This window comes from Mesoplodon bidens (assembly GCF_964165515.1).
Source record: "Mesoplodon bidens genome assembly, chromosome: 19".
Lineage (NCBI taxonomy): Eukaryota > Metazoa > Chordata > Mammalia > Artiodactyla > Ziphiidae > Mesoplodon > Mesoplodon bidens.
The window spans coordinates 42,869,171-42,885,575 of NC_138179.1; the positions used below are offsets into that span (position 1 = coordinate 42,869,171).

A 16,405-nucleotide genomic window follows, 5' to 3' on the forward strand; every position below is an offset into this window, starting at 1 on the left:
AGCTTCCCGCCCAAGGCCTCTGCACTTGTTGGGGGTGGGGGGCTCCTCATTGGTCTGGCCCACCCACTGCAGGTTTGGCCCAGCCCCAGCAGTCCCTGTTGCACTGCCCTGGCCAGGCCTGAGTGGAGTTTTACCAAATTATTAATTAAAGGCACAGGCATGCGGCAGCTCTGACATCCAAATGAATAACACACTGGGTAATTAGGAGAGGTGTCAGGGAAATGATGGAGCATGGCCCACTATCCCCAGTTCACCTCCCTGGGAAGCAGGAGCAACTTCTCCGTTTCCTACCACGATGGGCGACACTGGAGGCGGGGTAGGGAGTGCAGGCCAGAGGGGCCAGGGCACAGCTGTTGCTTGTGGACAGGGCTGGGTCCTCCCCAGTCTGGTTGCTCTCCACCCAACCGGGAGAAGACCTGAGAACAGGGCAGGGAAGGCGGGAGGTGGGCTAATGGAAGAAGGATGCGGTCCCAAGACAGATAGGCAAGCCGACCTGGAGCGACTCAGAAAGATACTGGAGGAGACCGCTGGAGGCCCGTGGCGGGGCAGGGGAGGAAGGATCCAGACCCGACTCCAGCACACGGGGGGTCCTGCCCTGGAAGAGGAGACAGCTCCCTAGGCCCTTCCTTGGGGCTGCAGGGGCCTGATAGAGAGCTGGGAGTAGAGAGCAGGCTGGAGTAGTTTTGTCTTTTAGTTACTTAAATTGCACTGGTGTTTTGGTGTTCTTTTTTTTTTTTTAATCAAGGTTATAAACGTTCTTAGTTTAAATAGTCAAATAGTTCTATAAGACTTGTAATGAAAACCCAGTAGCTCCTTATTCACCCACCCCTCTCCTCTCCTGACTTCCCCTGCTCAGAGGCAAAATTTTGTTATTTTAGTTTTCTTTGGTGTGGGGGTTTTTCATATTTACTTCTCAATAACATGCTAATGCTGCCTTTCTTTTTTTTCTTTTTCTGTTTTTTTAGATTTAGAAATTATCCATAGACTTTCTGCCATGGAGGTTGAGAGTTTGTTCCCTCTCACGTAGCCTCTTATACACTTTCCTTCCACCCATCTTCTCATTTTCATTGAATCAGAATTCAATGTCTGCGTTATTCTTTCTTTGCATGTACTGTTCGTAGCTGAGTAATGTAATGTAATTACATCTCCTTTTTTGTACAACCTCTTGTTTTTCCTGCACTTGATAATTGCCTCATGTTTTGGATTTGGTTTAGTTTCTGTGTATCCATTACTTATTCCCAAACCCTGCAATGGAAATATAAATCTCTTTTTGGTACATTCAAAGCATCAGGCCATCTTGAATTTATTTTTTTCTCGGAGCCTGTGGTAGCCAGCTTCCAAGATGGCCTCCTGGGGCTGGTGTAGCCCTATGGCCACACTGAACAAGGTCCGTCTGTATGACCAATGGAGGTGCAAAAGTGAGGGTGTGTCATTTCTGATACTAGGCCTAAAACACATTGGGACTTTTGTCTTGATGGTGCCCCCTCCCTCTCTCTTCCCCCCTCATCATTCACTTTGAGAGAAGTCAGCTGCTGTGTTGTAAACTGCTCTGTGAAGTCCACGTGGCAGAGAACTGAGCCCACCTGCCCGTCACCATGTGAGGGAGCCATCTTGGAAGTGCACCCTCCAGCCCTGCTCAAACCTTCAGATGCCCCCAGCCCTGGCTGTCATCTGACTGCAACCTCATGAGAGACCCTGGGACAGAACCAGCTAGCCAGTCTGCTTCCAGGTTCCTATCCCTCAGAAACTGTGAGATAATAGACCTTTGTTCTGGAATAATATTTTTATGCAGCAAAACATAACTAATACAGAGCCACTCTTCCCGTGCCCACCTGTCTTGGTTGTCTTGTATACCTGGTTCACATCCGTCTCCAGGGACCTCTCTCCACCCTCGTTTTGCTCCTGCTCCTTGTTATAATGGTATGCGTCATCTAGTGTCTTCTTGAGAACTACAGCCCTACCCTAGCCCCACCGTAGAAACTGGGGAGACCTTGGAAAGGGGCTTTTTTAAGTACCCAGAAGAGTCCTTGTTTCTAAGGCACAAGGACACCACAACATCTTTCAGGAGTCTGCCAATAGCCTCAAGGTGAGCCACATTGTCCTGTGTCTCCCAGTTGGGTGGGAAATCTGTTCCCTCCTCTGGGCCTGCAGTGCTGTGTGGGGCAAGGCCACCGCTGTCCACGGTGCTGAACTCAACGCGGTCATGTCGGCCTCGGGTGCCAGCCCCAGATGCTGGGTGGCCTCGGCTCTAGCTTTACTCTTCTTCCACCCAGATCCCCTCTGTCTAGGCCTCGCCTTTCTGCACGAGGCTGTCTTCCTGCTCAGGGCTCCTTCTCGCTCTTGTAAGCAGACCCCACATGGGCTCTGCAGACAGGCTTGAATCCTGAAGTAAGAGCCTGTAGGTGTTTGAGCTGAGAACTCTCCAGATTACATGTGACAGAAGCAAACTTAAACCACCTTAAGCAAATAATAGGGGCTTGTTAGTTCACTCCAGGGCAGAGCTGGCTATGAGTGGCCTGGCTGCAACACACGTCTACCTTCTCCCTCTGTGCCGTTCCCAGGGGGCCTCCCCTCTGGGTGCTGGATGGCTGGCAGCAGCCCCAGGCTTACTTTCTCCCCTGTGGTGTTCCCAGGCAAAGTGCAGCCTCTGTGCTAAAGGCTCCACCGAAAGCCCCAGGCCCTGGGTTCTGGATGGACTGTGATCACTGCTTAATTTTATCACTGTGGCTGGAGGGGAGGGGGCACCACGTGTCCAGCCTGGAGCCAGGGAGTGGAGTCAGCCACAGCCCATGTCATGGAGGGGCGTTCCTCAGTGGACAGACCACTGTCACCAGAAGAAGGCACACCTGGTTGGGGAAACTGAGGGGAGGGGACTCCAGGCTCTCTGAGGATGCTCTGTTCCCAAGGCCCTAAGAAAGCACCGTCTCTTCCCAGCAGTGCCCCATCTTGTCTCCGGGCAATTCTCTTCCCATACCAGCAGGGAATGGCATGATTAAGGCTCCATTATTAACTTGCCAATCTTGTTTCTGGGGCACAGATGCTGACGGCTTAGGGGACCCAGTTGGCATATAACGAGGTCTCTGTGACAAATTACTTGGGTGTCAGTTAACTATCTAGAGAAATGTCAAGCGGGATCTGTCATGCTGGTGGTGAGGGACAGCCAATTAACCCGGAGTGGTTAATCCAATCCACGCAATCGCCTGCCTCAGCCTCCGGCAGGGCTGGGAATGAGGTAAAAGGCCTAGGGTGTGGGGTAGGCGGGGCCTGGCCTCCATCTCCCTGGGACACACTTCTGCAGTCACGCTGGGGTGCTCAGCACATGGCTCTTGCCTTGCAACCTGACTCTGTCCATTCTTTCATTCATTCCACAGCCACCTGCTGGGTTAGGCCTGAACTGGTCACTGCTGGTCAGGGGGTGGGACAGTGCTGGGGAAGGACAAATGTGCAGACAGGTGTCCGTGACTTGCGTGGTCTCCACAGGATCCAATATGGATAAGAGTATCCTCAGGGAAAGGTAAACTCTAAAGGGTTGAGGGCAAGGCAGGGAGGTGAAGGAGGAGTGGCCAGGTCCTGGGTGGCAGTCAGGTGGAGGGCACCCAGGACAACGCAGACACAGAACAGTACCCCGGTCCCAGTGCTCGGAGCCTTTGGCAATCAACTGGCAGACCTGAGCACAATCCAGCTACCCGACCCTGAGCCATAAGACTTGGAGACAGTTTCTTCAAACTTTTCTAAGCCTGTTTTCTCACCTGTAAAATGGGGCTAAAAACCCCCAGTTCCCAGGAGTGTTGTGAGAGCGAATGGGGCCCTGTGTAGACATGCCTGGCCCAGCACAGATGCTGGCTGAATTTGGATCCCCCTCCTCCTCCCTGCAGGTGAAGCCTTGGTCCCCAGCTCACTAGTGGGAGGCTCAGATGGAGCACGTGCTGGGGAGAGGCACAGGATGAGGCGCGCAGCCTGGGAGGAGAGGGGCATCCTGGAGGGGTGGTGTGGGCTGGCCAGCGGGGGCAGGGTTCAGGGACTCTAGCTACCCCACACGGTCACACCATGCCATTTGGGTTTTGCTTGTTTTCAGGAAAGCACACTGGTCACCTGGAGGTGGGTCCCTCTGGTGAGGACCAGTGACCATGCTCTGACCCTACCCTTTTCCCATGCCCCTGCCTGCACCATCCCCCCACCTGGCCCTCCCCTCTGGTAGTGGTGACCCCACCCCCACCCCACCCTGTGGTAGCCCCCACCCCATGTCTGCTCGGCAGGTGATTGGCAGCTGCCACTTCCCAGCCCCCCAGCTACAGCGCCTCATGCTTATTCATGACACTGACATATGGCACCTCCGTGGGGGGGGGATCGGAGGGAGCTGCCAATTGTGATAGTGCAGCGTGTCCCCATTCGAGCCCTGCTGAAGGAAAACAAACGCAAGATGTGAGGGGAGCAGAGGCGGCCTGGGGGCGTGCGTGTGTGTGCCTGCGCTTGCCTGCACCGCGGGGGCGCTGGGAGGAGGGGAGGAAAACAAAGGGTGAAGGTGGGGGAGAAAGGGAGGCTGTAGGGCTTGGAAGTGAGCTTTGGTTGTCATGGCTTCTGCTGTCTCAGTTAACAGCGTCCTCAGAGGCCAAGCTGTCCATCCCTCTGCCCCAGGCAGGCTGGCTCACACCAGCCTAAGACCCCTTTCACCTCTCTCCCCCTCACCTCTCAACATGGGACACTGGGCTAGAGGCCATGAACAAGATAAGGGCTCAGCAGCCAGCAGCCCCATTTGCAGATCATTGAAATGTTCTAATTCTTTCCAGAATCAGACAAATTTACCTAATGTCAAGCCAGAGTCCATAGGGCTCCAGACTTAGCCAATTTATTTTCCTGTTTTTATTGAGGATGGAAAAGTATGTGTGTGCACTGCCCCCCAGCAGTTCCCCTCCCCCAGGCTGGGCTGGCCCTCCAGTGCTCTGCTGGCCACTCACAGGCTACAAAGCTCTGTTCCTTGGCTGGGGAGGGCAGAGCAGAGACAAAGGCCGAGCTCTTGGGGTCCTCAGCCAGCCCCTCCTCCTGGACCCAGGGCTGGAGGCTGCTGCCATGGAAACGAGGCTCTTTGCCAACTGGCCACGTGCATCCTGGAAACAGTAGGTGATTCCAGGAGCCAGTGGGTCCAGGAACTGTGACCACCCCCCAGGAGGCCCAGCCCTAGGGTCCCTTGACCCTGCTCTGCCATCTACCCCCATTGGTTGTAAGAACTCAGGAGAGAGAGAGAAGCTTGCTGAGGGAGCCTGGGATGAGGCTGGGGCCAAGACAGAGTGAGGAGCCCCATGAGGCCCAGCCGAGGGTCCCACACTTGTACAGGAGCTGGATGCTCTGAACCGTCTTCCACAAGCCTTCACACGTGCTTTGTGCAGTGGCTGACCCTGTGGGGTCTGTCCATAGAGTCCACCAACCCCCTCACTTTAGGCCTTCCCCAGGGAGTCAGGGAGCTGTAGAAGCCTGTCCCCCAAGGGTGCAGCCTGCTAGAGAGCTGCCCATCCAGCAACTCCCCACCAGGACACTCTGATTCCAGCCTTGGACACCCTGGTCCCCAGCCCTGGTAGGCTGTCTGGGTGGCCTGACCCCCTCCTGGCCCAGCCTTGGATGAGGGGCCCCTGCCCCAGCCGAGTGTCACGTGAGCCCTGTGCCTGGCTGGCATACTCTCGTCCGGCAGGCGCAGGGCCGCTGCGCTTCAGGCACCGCTGTACATAGAGGCATCTGCTGTTCACTGTCTCCGGGCAGATGGGCTGCCAGTGAGCTAAGTGTGTGCGGGGGAAGGGGTGCCATAGGAACCCCTTCCCGCGGTAGCATGGGGGCGGGAGAGGCAGGCGCCTGCCTAGGGAGAGCGGGGAGCACACAGGAGGGAGGGGCTAGGATCGCATGGGCTCCCCGTTTGGGGTGAGGCCTGTGGTGCTGGTTTCTGGGCAAGGAAATCCCAGCAGGACCGCCGAGGGGAAGGGAAGCCTGGAAGCACTGGCCGAGGCAGGGATCCCCCTGTCACCACTGGCTGGGTAGCCTTGGGCAGGTCCCTTCCTCTCAGGGCCTGAGGGAATGAGTTTGGATTGTCTTCAGGATGCCTTCCAGTTCCTAAACCCTGAGCTTCAGCAGGATGGGGGCATCCTGCCATCTGAGGGACCTCCTGTGTGGCAGGGGACGGGGGGATGACACACCAGCACTGTCTGCTGTGGCTCCTAGAGAGGTTAGGGTAGTGCTGTGTGTCAGGTGAGGTCACTCTGCTGATCACTCTGCAGAGCGGGACTCAGCGCCGGCTTTTGCAGCCCTGCCTGGCCGCAACGGGAACCACGCAGTGTGGGTCCCGGCGGGTGATGGGGGCAGGATGCCGGCTGAGGTGGGAGCCCTGCCCTGATACAGACCTGGCTGCCCCAAAGCCCAGCCTGCTGGACCTGGACCTGGACCTGGACCTGGGGCCCATGAAGTGGGAAGTGTGGGAAAGTCGACAAGGAAACAGCCCAAGACCACCGACAGCCTCAGAAACACACCCATGGGGCAGCAGGAGGGCCTGGGGCAGGGGTTGGGGAGGCCCACTGGACAAACCCCAGAATCCTGCTCTGGGAAAACCTAAAGGTTCCTCATTCATAATGACGGTGAGCAGAGCCACTGGGGCCTGGCTCAGCGCCCCCTCGTGTGCCAGATGCCACCCTGAGCACTTGGCACCGTGGCCTTCAGTAATCAGCCCAGTAGCGGGGGAGGCAGCCATTACCCCACTAGACAGAGGTGGAGACTGAGGCTTCGAAAGATTACGTGGCTGGCAGAGGCCTGTGGGCCAGTTGGTGGCTGAGCTGGGAATGGAGCCCGAGGCCAGCTGGCTGCACAGCCCTGATGGTCAGCTCGACCCCCTGGGCACCCTGCTGCTAGGTGCCTTGACCCTCCACAGCTCCAGAAGCCCAGGGGAGGGTGCCAGGTGCCTGGTGTCCCCTCCTCCTTCCTCCGTCCCTGGGAGGCCCCCACCCCACCCCTGCAGCCGCCTCCACCTGCCTGGCTGCAGTGACTCAGCTCAGCTGTTCCTCAGCCACTCTGCTTGCTGGTGCTTGCCTTTCTTCTTCTTTTCCAACATGTGACATTGCCACTGTGCTGTGGCACAGTGACTGCCTCTGCCCAGGACTGTCCGTGGTGGCCCCAGCTTGAGGTGGCCAAGGTGGCCAGATGGCCGGGCCTCACCCCCAGACTCTGGTCATGGGCAGAGAGACTGTCACCTCCAGAGCGGGCACAGTCCTCACCTTAGTTCCGCCTGACTCGGGCACAGTGCCAGGGGACACCTGTCCAAAGTCACCCTTCGCAGCTGCCTCAAGGACCTGTGTCCTTGACGTTGTAGGTTGGGCATCAAGAGGCCAGAAACCCTTCTAGGGAGGGTGACCCGGAGGGGATGGCCTGAGCCCCACTTTTCAAGAAAGGGGTATGAAATGGAGTATGAAATGGAGTATGAAATGGAGAGATGTGTCCTGGAGAAGACTGGGGCAGGGGCATTGCCCATTGCCAAGGCGGGGGGTGGGGGGGTAAGTTACACGAAGAAGGAAGGGCTTTCCCACAGTGAAGGAAGAGCTTTCCCTCAATGAAGACTCCCTGATACTTGGGACTGTCAGTGAATTCGCTGTTTTGTTAGGTGGTGAATTCCCTGTTCCTAGGAAGATTGAAGCTGTGACATGGACAGCATTCTTCACGGGGTTGAGCCCAGTGTGGTGGAGTTGGTGTGAAGAACATTACAAGCTGGAGTTAGACGTTTCAGGTTTGAGTCTCAGGTTTGTGTAAACTCAGGCAAGTCATTAAACCTCTCAGAGCCTCAGTCTCCTCTTCTGTAAAATGGGATTAGTATCTCCTTGACAGGCAGTAGTGAGGATCCGAGGAGACAATGTAGGATAAAGGGCAATGTAAACTGCAGAGTGCACACAGATGTTTTTATATTCTGGTTCTGACCCATGCATCTTGCATCTTGAAGGTTCTCCATCTCTGAGAGCATTTTCTGCCAAAGATGGGAATGAGCCCCATCAGAAGAAATGGCCCAAACTCCAACAGAGAATTGGGGAAGAGGAAAGGAAGCGCTTTGGGAGGTAGGAAGTCAAAAGATGAAGGGATTGTGGGACCCACCCTTCCCCTTGGGCAGGAGGGGCAGGGCAGCTTCTCCTGCCTCCTGGATTTGGAGATCTTGGGGGTCTGAGGCGCATGGGGGCCTGGGAGCCCTCAAGGAGATGGGGTGTTCATGATGCCTGGCCTTGGGGAAAAGACAATGATGGGGATACGGGAGGTGGTGGAAAGCTCTGTCTGGGCAGCCACAAGCTGACTTGGGGTTTGAGTAGCAAAAGGAGATTCGACAGCCCCATGGATGCTGGGCTCGGGCAGCTGGTTTCTCCTGCCCGAACGTCCCTTTCCACCTCACCTCTTCCTCTTCTCCCTTGCCGCCTTCTCAGTGCCCATTTCTCATGCCTCTTGGAGTGGTTGAATGGCTGGGGGCCCAAAGATGGAATCCTAGAACCTCAGAACGTGACCATACTTAGAATAGAGTCTTTGCAGATATAACCAAGTTCAGGATCTTGAGATTAGATCATCCTGGATTAGAGTGGGTCCTAAATCCAGTGTCAGGTGTCAGAAGAGAAAAGCAGAGGGAGATTTGAGACTTAGACCAAAGAGACGACTGTGTGAAGTTGGGGGCAGAGACTGGAGTGGTGCGCCCACCAGCCAAGGAACACGAAAGATGGCCAGCAGCCACTGGAGGCTGGGAGAGAGGCCTGGGATGGTTTCTCCCTCAGAGCGCAGCAGCTGCTGGGAGTTTGGGCTCTGTGAACTAAAAGGAGTTCTGGGGTGGCTGCTACCTTGTTGGTGTTCTCTGACTCCCTTGCAGTTAGAGTGGGGGAATGTGACCTGGGCTCCGCCAACCAAGATTCACCTGAACAGACTGACTCAGAAGCAGCCAACACCAGAAAGCAGATCCCCCAGCATCTCTTTTCTAGCAACGGTGGGGGTGGAAGGTCCTGGCTTCTGGGCAGCAGTGTCCTATCACACGTAGGCTGCTGGGTCTGTGCCCAGTGGTGGAGGCCGTGTGTTTGGGGCCTTGCTCCTGGGCGTGTGGCCACTGAACAGAAACTTTCTTTGCCATTAAGCTAGCCAGAGTGTGTCCTGCTGGTTCTGAGTGGTATAAGGGGTAAGGAGACCTCTGTCCATGGGGCAGGGAGGTCATGCCCCAGAGAGAAGCTCCTAGAAGCCCTTCTCCTGCTAATCCTGGCTGGATGAGAGCTGAACTCTGCCCCAGGGACTTGTGGGAGTGGAGCTGGCCAAGAGGTCCGTGGGGGTCAGGAGGAGGACACAGCCTGGACTGGAAGCACTGCGGTCAGGACAGGGTGGCCCCCACTTTCCCCACAGCTTTTCCCTGGGCCTGGTACCCACTCTCCCCCCTCCATCCCTCCTCAGGGCCCCTGTCCTCCCTCCCTCTGTCCTCCTTCTCTCCCCTACACCCTTCTTGGAAATGAAGTCATCTAGAAAAATAATCAAAAAATAGAAAGGAAAAAAAAAGCTAAGAAAACGGGATTTTTTTTCCCCTTCAAACATTTGGTAAGACACCTCCCACACGGATGAGTGTCCACCGGGGCCTGTTTTTGTCCGAGGGAGACTCGGGCTTGAATGCCTTGGGTGGTGTAAGCCAGGTGGGCCTCCCGACTCGCCACCGTGGGGGTCCACGCTGGGCCTCTTCCTGCAGACCGGCCAGGGTCAGTCCCTGAAGCCTGAGACCCCAGGTGATGCCTTCAGCAGAAGGCCCACAAGCCCCTGAGGCAGAGGCAGGGTGGGGAGGGAGGACAGGAAGGTTCAAGTTCAGGGGGGAATATTAGCTCCTAAGTGAGGTCTCTGCCTCCAGTCTCTCCCGTCTTCCCACCGCACCAGCCCACGCCTTGCCTTGCTGCAGAGTGCTCGTTTGTTTATTTATAATTTAAACTCATCCTGCTTCTAAGAAAGCTCAAGGCACTTGCTAAAAAGCTGCTTCCGCGAGCTGGGTCACGCTCCCTCAGCCTTGGGCTCAAAGTCCATGGACACTATACCGTTGCTCAGCCTGCCTCCCAGGGCCCCCCGGCCCTGGCCCCCAAGGCAGCCTGTCCCACCACTCAGTGTGCATCCGGCTTTCAGACACACCCTTCCAGGGCAGCTTGCTGGGGTGACCGGGCCTGGGGTGCCCCCTCCCATCTTGGAACCAGCCCCTTCCTCCCTGGCCCCTGTGGAGGGACCTGGAAACGTCTGTACCTCTCTTCTGCCCCTCGGCCGTCTGTTCTGTCACAGTCACCTGGTACAGGCTGCTCCTTTTGCCCCCAGCTGGACTCGCCTGGCCCTTGAAGGGGTGTGACTGAGTCATGTCACTGTTGACAACGATGGATGATGTGGTGGTGAAGGTGGAGGCTCCCCTCTGCGTCTGGAATGGCATTAGGCCTGGAGTGCCATGTCTCTCGGGCATAGGTTCCCATGGTTGATGTAAAGGAAGGGAAGGGCCTGTGGGGGAAGGCTTGGCAAGGGAGAGCCTGCAGAGTAGGGCAGGGTCACCCTGATGGTTTCGTCTGAACCCCAGGTAGAAGCCAAAGATGCCATTTTCTCATTTCTTCAGGATCCAGTGACCAAGTGCGACTCCGTCTACCAGGGAGGGGCAGGGCACCCACCACAGTGAGGACCCACATTGCTGCACTTGGCGTCCTCATTCCAAACTTCCCAGCCCAGCTGGGCCTCAGGACTTCTTGCTTCCTGCAGGAGGGTCACCTTGATCCTGGGTCTCCCTTCCCTCAGCCTTGCATCTTTGGGCTCACTTTTCCATCTCGTGGCAAAACAAGCAAGCGTTGGCACTGCCCCGGCTCCTTCTCAGATCCGTGCCATCCCAGGCCAGATAAGGGGCTTACCAGGACAACTGGCAAACAGCACTTCATTTCTCCAATCCCCAGTTCCTCCTCTGTAAAACGGAGCTAATGACGCCGACCTCAGCCCTGCAAACAAGATAAAGCCCACTGAGCACACGTTTGCTTCCTTCCCCTCTGAGAGCCTCAGTTTTCCCATCTGTAAAATGAAGCCCTCTCTCATGCTGTAGACCCAACTCCTGCAGAGCAGGCTGGATGCCTCTGCCAGCTGGAGGGCGCATCATGGGCAAGGGGCGGGGGCTGCCCTCCTCTCCTACTATTTGCGGGTTCAAGATCCCACTGGCCTGGCATCATCAGTTGTAACCAGTGTCCCTCCCTCCCTCCCTCAGCCTGAGCGGACACCACCCGGCAGAAGGATCCCTGACAAGGAGGGCCCTCAGGGGTTGCCCTCAGTAAGCCTCAGTGGAAGGGGCAGTGCCAGGCGGGCCATGCCAGGAATGCTCGGCCACTTGGTGATCACAGTAGAGTATGGCCTTCCCCTGGTTCCGGCTCTCCTCCTTGCCACTGCGTTCCATGGAGCCACAGATGCCATGCCTGCGGGGGCTGAGATAGACCAGATGTCCGTTCCAGGCCACCATGCCCCATGCCAGAAGGACAGTGCAGCATGGCCCCGTGCTGACACAGCCCTGGAACCCTAGACTTTGGAGCTGAGAGGGAGGCAGGAGCAGGAGGGCGGGTGGAGAGGAGCCAGGTGGCTCCTCTCCTGAAGGAAACGCCTTTGAGCCACAGACTGGCCCAGGAGCATCTGGCTGCCAGGGTGGCCTGTGCCCTGCTCCCCACAAGGCTGGTGGCATATGGCTGCCCTGGCTCACCCAGCCACACACCATGCAAAGAGCTCCTCTCCCCGTGTCCACACCCACAGGGAAGCCAGTTATCTGGACACTTGGATGCAATTCTGGGCAGCCCTGGATGCTTGTCTGGCATCCCGCTTGAGAAGCAGCATTGGGCCCTGGGAAGAGCACAGCCTTCCCAGCCACAAAGAGCTGGATCCCAGGAATCGCATCAGCACAGAGTAGACAACCAGTGATTGTCGTCCACAGTGCACACTTCATGCCAGAAAGGCCTCCGGGGACCACCAGGAGGAATTCCAGAGGCCCCACTCTGGACGCCGAGCCCACCCTCCTTAACGCTGTGCCTCACACGCCCAGCCTCAGCACTGCCCTCCGCATGGTGGTAATCACTCTCCTCTGTCTCTCCCACTAGACTGAGAGCCTTGAGGGCAGCACCAGACTTTCTCACCCAGTTCAGCACCCAGCAGAGTGCCAGGCACGTGGGAGGGGCTGCTGGCACCAGCCAGCGACATCTGGAGCCCAGAGGATTCTGAGCTGAGGATGACCGTGTTTGGAGGATAGGGCTCCCTGAGACGCCTTGGGCCTCCTGCAGGAATGGGAGGCTACTCTGGGAGTGAGATATTGAAAGTAAGGCACTTGGCATGTGGGCAGTCAGCCAGTCCTGGCCGGTTCTCCTTCCAGAGAGGGTAACCCAAGGGATTCACCACCCTTCTTGGGAAGGAAAAGAAGACCCCTCTTCCACCTGCTCAGTCTGCAATGCTGAGTACCTGCTCTGGTCTAACAAGACAAACTCGTGGCCATGGAGCTTTCAGACAACATATAAGTACATTATCAACTCTGTTGGATGGTGATAAGACCTACGGAGAAAAATCAGGGCAGGGAGTATGGGGGCTGTGGGGTGTAACTTTTAAGCAGGTGTGTCACCTCACTAAAGAGGCGAGCATCCTGCTAATGTCTTGGGGAGGCGTGTCCCAGGCAGAAGGACTAGCAAGTCCAAAGGCGGGGTGGGGGGAGGGGCGGGGTATGGAGCAAGGTCAGTCAAGAGTCGAGCAGTCAGCGAGGCTGAAGTGGGGGAGCAGGGAGGGGCTGGCAAACGGGGCAGGGCCTTGACTCTCTTGAGGGAAGCATGGCACCACAAGATGACACGGACTGAAGGGCGGAGGTGGGAGACCCGGCGAGAGGTTGGGCAGTATTCTAGACGACTAAAGGTGGCCCAGACCAGGATGGTCGCAGCGGAGGAGAGAGAAGGTTCCTGTTCTGGGCACATTTCGGTGGCACAGCCAGCAGGGTCGGCTACCACACGGTACGCGGGAGGAGAGTCCAGGTGGTAGCCTAGGCCCGGAAACCCTGCCCCACGCTCCCTTGGCCCGCACCGACCGGAAGCCGCGAGGCCGAGCTCTCGCGGGAGCACCTCCCGGGCCCCGCCTCTGCGCTCCGCCAATCGCCGCGCGCTTGAGGGCGTTGCCGTGGCAACCCCGCCCGGCGTTTGGGTCCCGAGGTTCTGTCCCAGAGTGTGGCCTCTGGGCCTCGGTACCCAGGTCTGCGTGTGGTCTGGGTCCTGCCGTTCCCGCGCTCGGTGTCACGGGCGTCGTCCTCCCCAGGGCGCCCTCTCAGGAGGGTTCGGGAGCAGGAGACCGCAGAAAGCCCAGTAGACCCTTTTAACGTTGTCCGAACATTTTACACCCACTGTCCCGGAAGCTGAGGAGCCAAGGCCGACACCCACGCCTCCCGGAGGGCTACCCCGCCTCCCTCGGACACCACCCACCCCGGAACATGCTCGCCACCCCTTGCGCCCCCGTTTCCTCGCGGAGGAGCGGGTCGTAGGGAGAGAATGCCCCTAGGCTGCAGACTCTCTGAGGACGGGGACCCCGGCCCAACGCATCGATTGTCTAAGGAAGGAGGAATGAAAACACGAGTATGAAGTAGTGTGAACTTGAGAGGGAGTCGTTGTTTTAGGTTCGCCCAGAAATCCAACTCAAAGGAAAGTTACTGCAACTGTGGAAGAGCACAGTTGGCTGGAGAACTTGGTTTAAATATAAATAAATAAAATTTAAATTACATAACCAACACGTTTGGTGTAAAACACGAAAGTATAAAAATCCTTGATCCCATCGCAAGATAAACCACTGTTGACACTTCAGAATATTTTCTTCTAGTCTTTTTTTCTCAATATATTGCATACACATTTTTTTTCAGATAAAATTTATGCATGTGCTGCAGTGCCCCATGGGCCCTTATGTGTGAACGGGAATGGAGGCTCCTGATGTGATTGAAGGGTTTTCCCTCCCCAGTATCCCAGTTTCTCCCCCAACACACACGCAACACTCAAGGGCACACACGTGCACGGATGCAGCTGATAACAGTGTAGCTTCTAGTTCCCAGAACCCCACCTTCCAAATGCAGAGGGGGTCCTGGGGGTGACAGCAAGCTCTCCATGCTCCATGTTTGTTTCTACAGTCCCAAGTTCTCTCCACCTTCTTCTAGGTTAGGGGCGCTGGGGTGGGAGACAGGGTCAAGATGAGGCTTGAGGAACCCACCAATCCAGGTGAGGGAGGGAAATTCAAGCAAGCAGGCCTAACAGAGGGCTCCACCTTCCAGCCGTGAGAGGGTCCTGGGAGAAACAGGAGAAGCAGCCAGGTCAGATGGGGAGGCAGCAAGGGGCCCAATACAAACACTTTGCTTCTGCCGTCCCTGCGGACCACTGGGCATGCTGTTGGACCAATAACCAAAGGAGGACCACACACACACAACACACGGTTTCACCAGACAAGGGGACGTGTTGTAGCCTGGCACCTTGGAAGAAGCCCCCCAGCTAGCCAACCCTCCCGAGCACAAGTTGGAAGCAATGTGTATATGCACTGGGGCAGGGGAGGCAGGTACACCTCCTCATCTGAGCTTCTTTCCTAACCTGGGAGCCAGTTACTCACAAGTCTGACCCCTTAGCCCTCCTGGCTGAGCACACACAGAGTCATGGGAATGACGTCACCATCCATCCAGACCGAAACATCAGACATCTGTGTAGAACCTTATGTCCTTGGCTCCTTGGTACCTGCAGGTGTGGATTGATTTTGTCTTTTCCACAAACTCTTTTTTTTTTTTTCCTTTGGCCACTCTTTAGTTCCCTGACCAGGGATCGACCCAGGCCCTTGACAGTGAAAGCGTGGAGTCTTAACCGATGGACCGTGGGGGAATTCCCTCCACAAACTCTGTCTTAAAGGGTGTCTTGAATGTGGTGGCCCCTCTGCTCAGAAAGGGGGTGGGTAGGCGCCTCTGCACTGTCCACGAGGATGCTTGTCTCCCTGGCTGCCTAGAGCTGATGCAAACAGCCCTGTGTAGCTCACTGCAGCTGAATTCTTATCTCAGAAGCCCCTTAGAAAGTGGTTCTGGGACACAAAGGCCATCCGTGTGCTCTCATCCTCCCTCCTTCCTGCGCTGGAGGCAGAAGGAGTGACCTCCCCCACCGAGTAGCCACAGGGAATGCTGCTCCAGATGCGCTCCAGACAGAGCCTCCTGATGGGTCTTCCAGAACATTTCTTTCAAAAATTGCAGCACACTTCTCTGCTTAAAACCATCCAGTGGCTTCCCGTATGATTCAGAGTAAAACCCACAGTTCTTTCCATGGTGTATGAAGCGTCAGTTACCTTCCATCCAAGGACCCCCAGGAACACAACTGCAGTGGAATGGAGTGAGGGCAATAGCACACTGTGGGGAGCTGGGGCGGGGGTGTCCGTAGGAGGTGTTAGGAAGGACTCTGGAGACAGGCTTGTGCTGGGGAAACTGGGGCTAGGGTGAAGGCCGTCGGGAAGCAGGGTTGATGCCACAATCAGGTATCTTAATAATTTGTGTCTAGAAGGCAGGAGAACAGAGCAAAGCTTAGGCTGAAATGGGTAAACCCATGCCAATCCTCAAGGAAAGGGGACCAGGGCCCATTTTTAGGTCTGGACAGTGTCCACGTTCTGTGTTCAGATATGACTGCAGAGGCCTCTTGTCTCTGTCTCCATCCATCTCAGTCACAGAGTGGCTGTGTCTGATGACAGTGACATTGGGTTTGTTTTTTTTAGATTATTTGTTTATTTATTTTATTTTTGGCTGCGTCGGGTGTTCGTTGCAGCATGCAGGATCTTCGTTGCTGTGCATGGGCTTCTCTCTAGTCGTGGCATGCAGATTTTCTCTTCTCTAGTTGTGGCGCGCAGGCCCCAGGGCTCCTGGGCTCTGTAGTTGTGGCGCGCAGGTTCCAGAGTGTGTGGGCTCTGTAGTTTGCAGCACGCAGGCTCTTTATTTTAGGCGCACGAGCTCAGTAGTTGTGATGTGAGGGCTTAGTTGCCCTGCAGCATGTGACATTTAGTTCCCTGACCAGGGATCGAACCTGCATCCCCTGTATTGTAAGGCCGATTCTTTACCACTGGACCACCAGGGAAGTCCCGACAGTGACACTGTTGAGTCATGCAATTGTCAGCACAACACCGAGGCCGGGTGTTTTTCTCCTTTTCAAGCCCCTGTGTGACCTGACCAGCCCCCCAACCCCTGCCCGCCTCCAGCTCTGTGCTTTCCTGCCATGTTGCTGCCCCTTCAGGCCCTCTGCCCAGTCCCTCTGCCCAGGAACCCTTCCCTGCCCCACCTCACTCTCTGTCCCTTTATCCTGCTTTGGGCTCTCACCATCGCCTTCCCTTCTGCTAAGTGAATCCTCCATCCTCTGGTCCCTCCTCA

At 56.4% G+C, this 16,405-nt stretch overlaps 1 protein-coding gene across 5 annotated transcripts in view; it reads left to right on the forward strand.

The window, feature by feature from the left end:
- Positions 1-16,405, forward strand: part of ENDOV (endonuclease V) — a 101,601-nt gene that overhangs the window by 25,179 nt on the left and 60,017 nt on the right. The window contains exon 9 of one of the 5 annotated variants that reach the window (XM_081220630.1): positions 10,571-11,230. The exons of 1 other annotated variant lie outside the window; for it this stretch is intronic. In XM_081220630.1, coding sequence (XP_081076756.1) covers positions 10,571-10,959 — 389 coding nt within the window. In that variant the 3' untranslated portion in view covers positions 10,960-11,230. 3 more of the 5 variants (XM_081220633.1, XM_081220631.1, XM_081220634.1) reach the window with 3 other exon arrangements.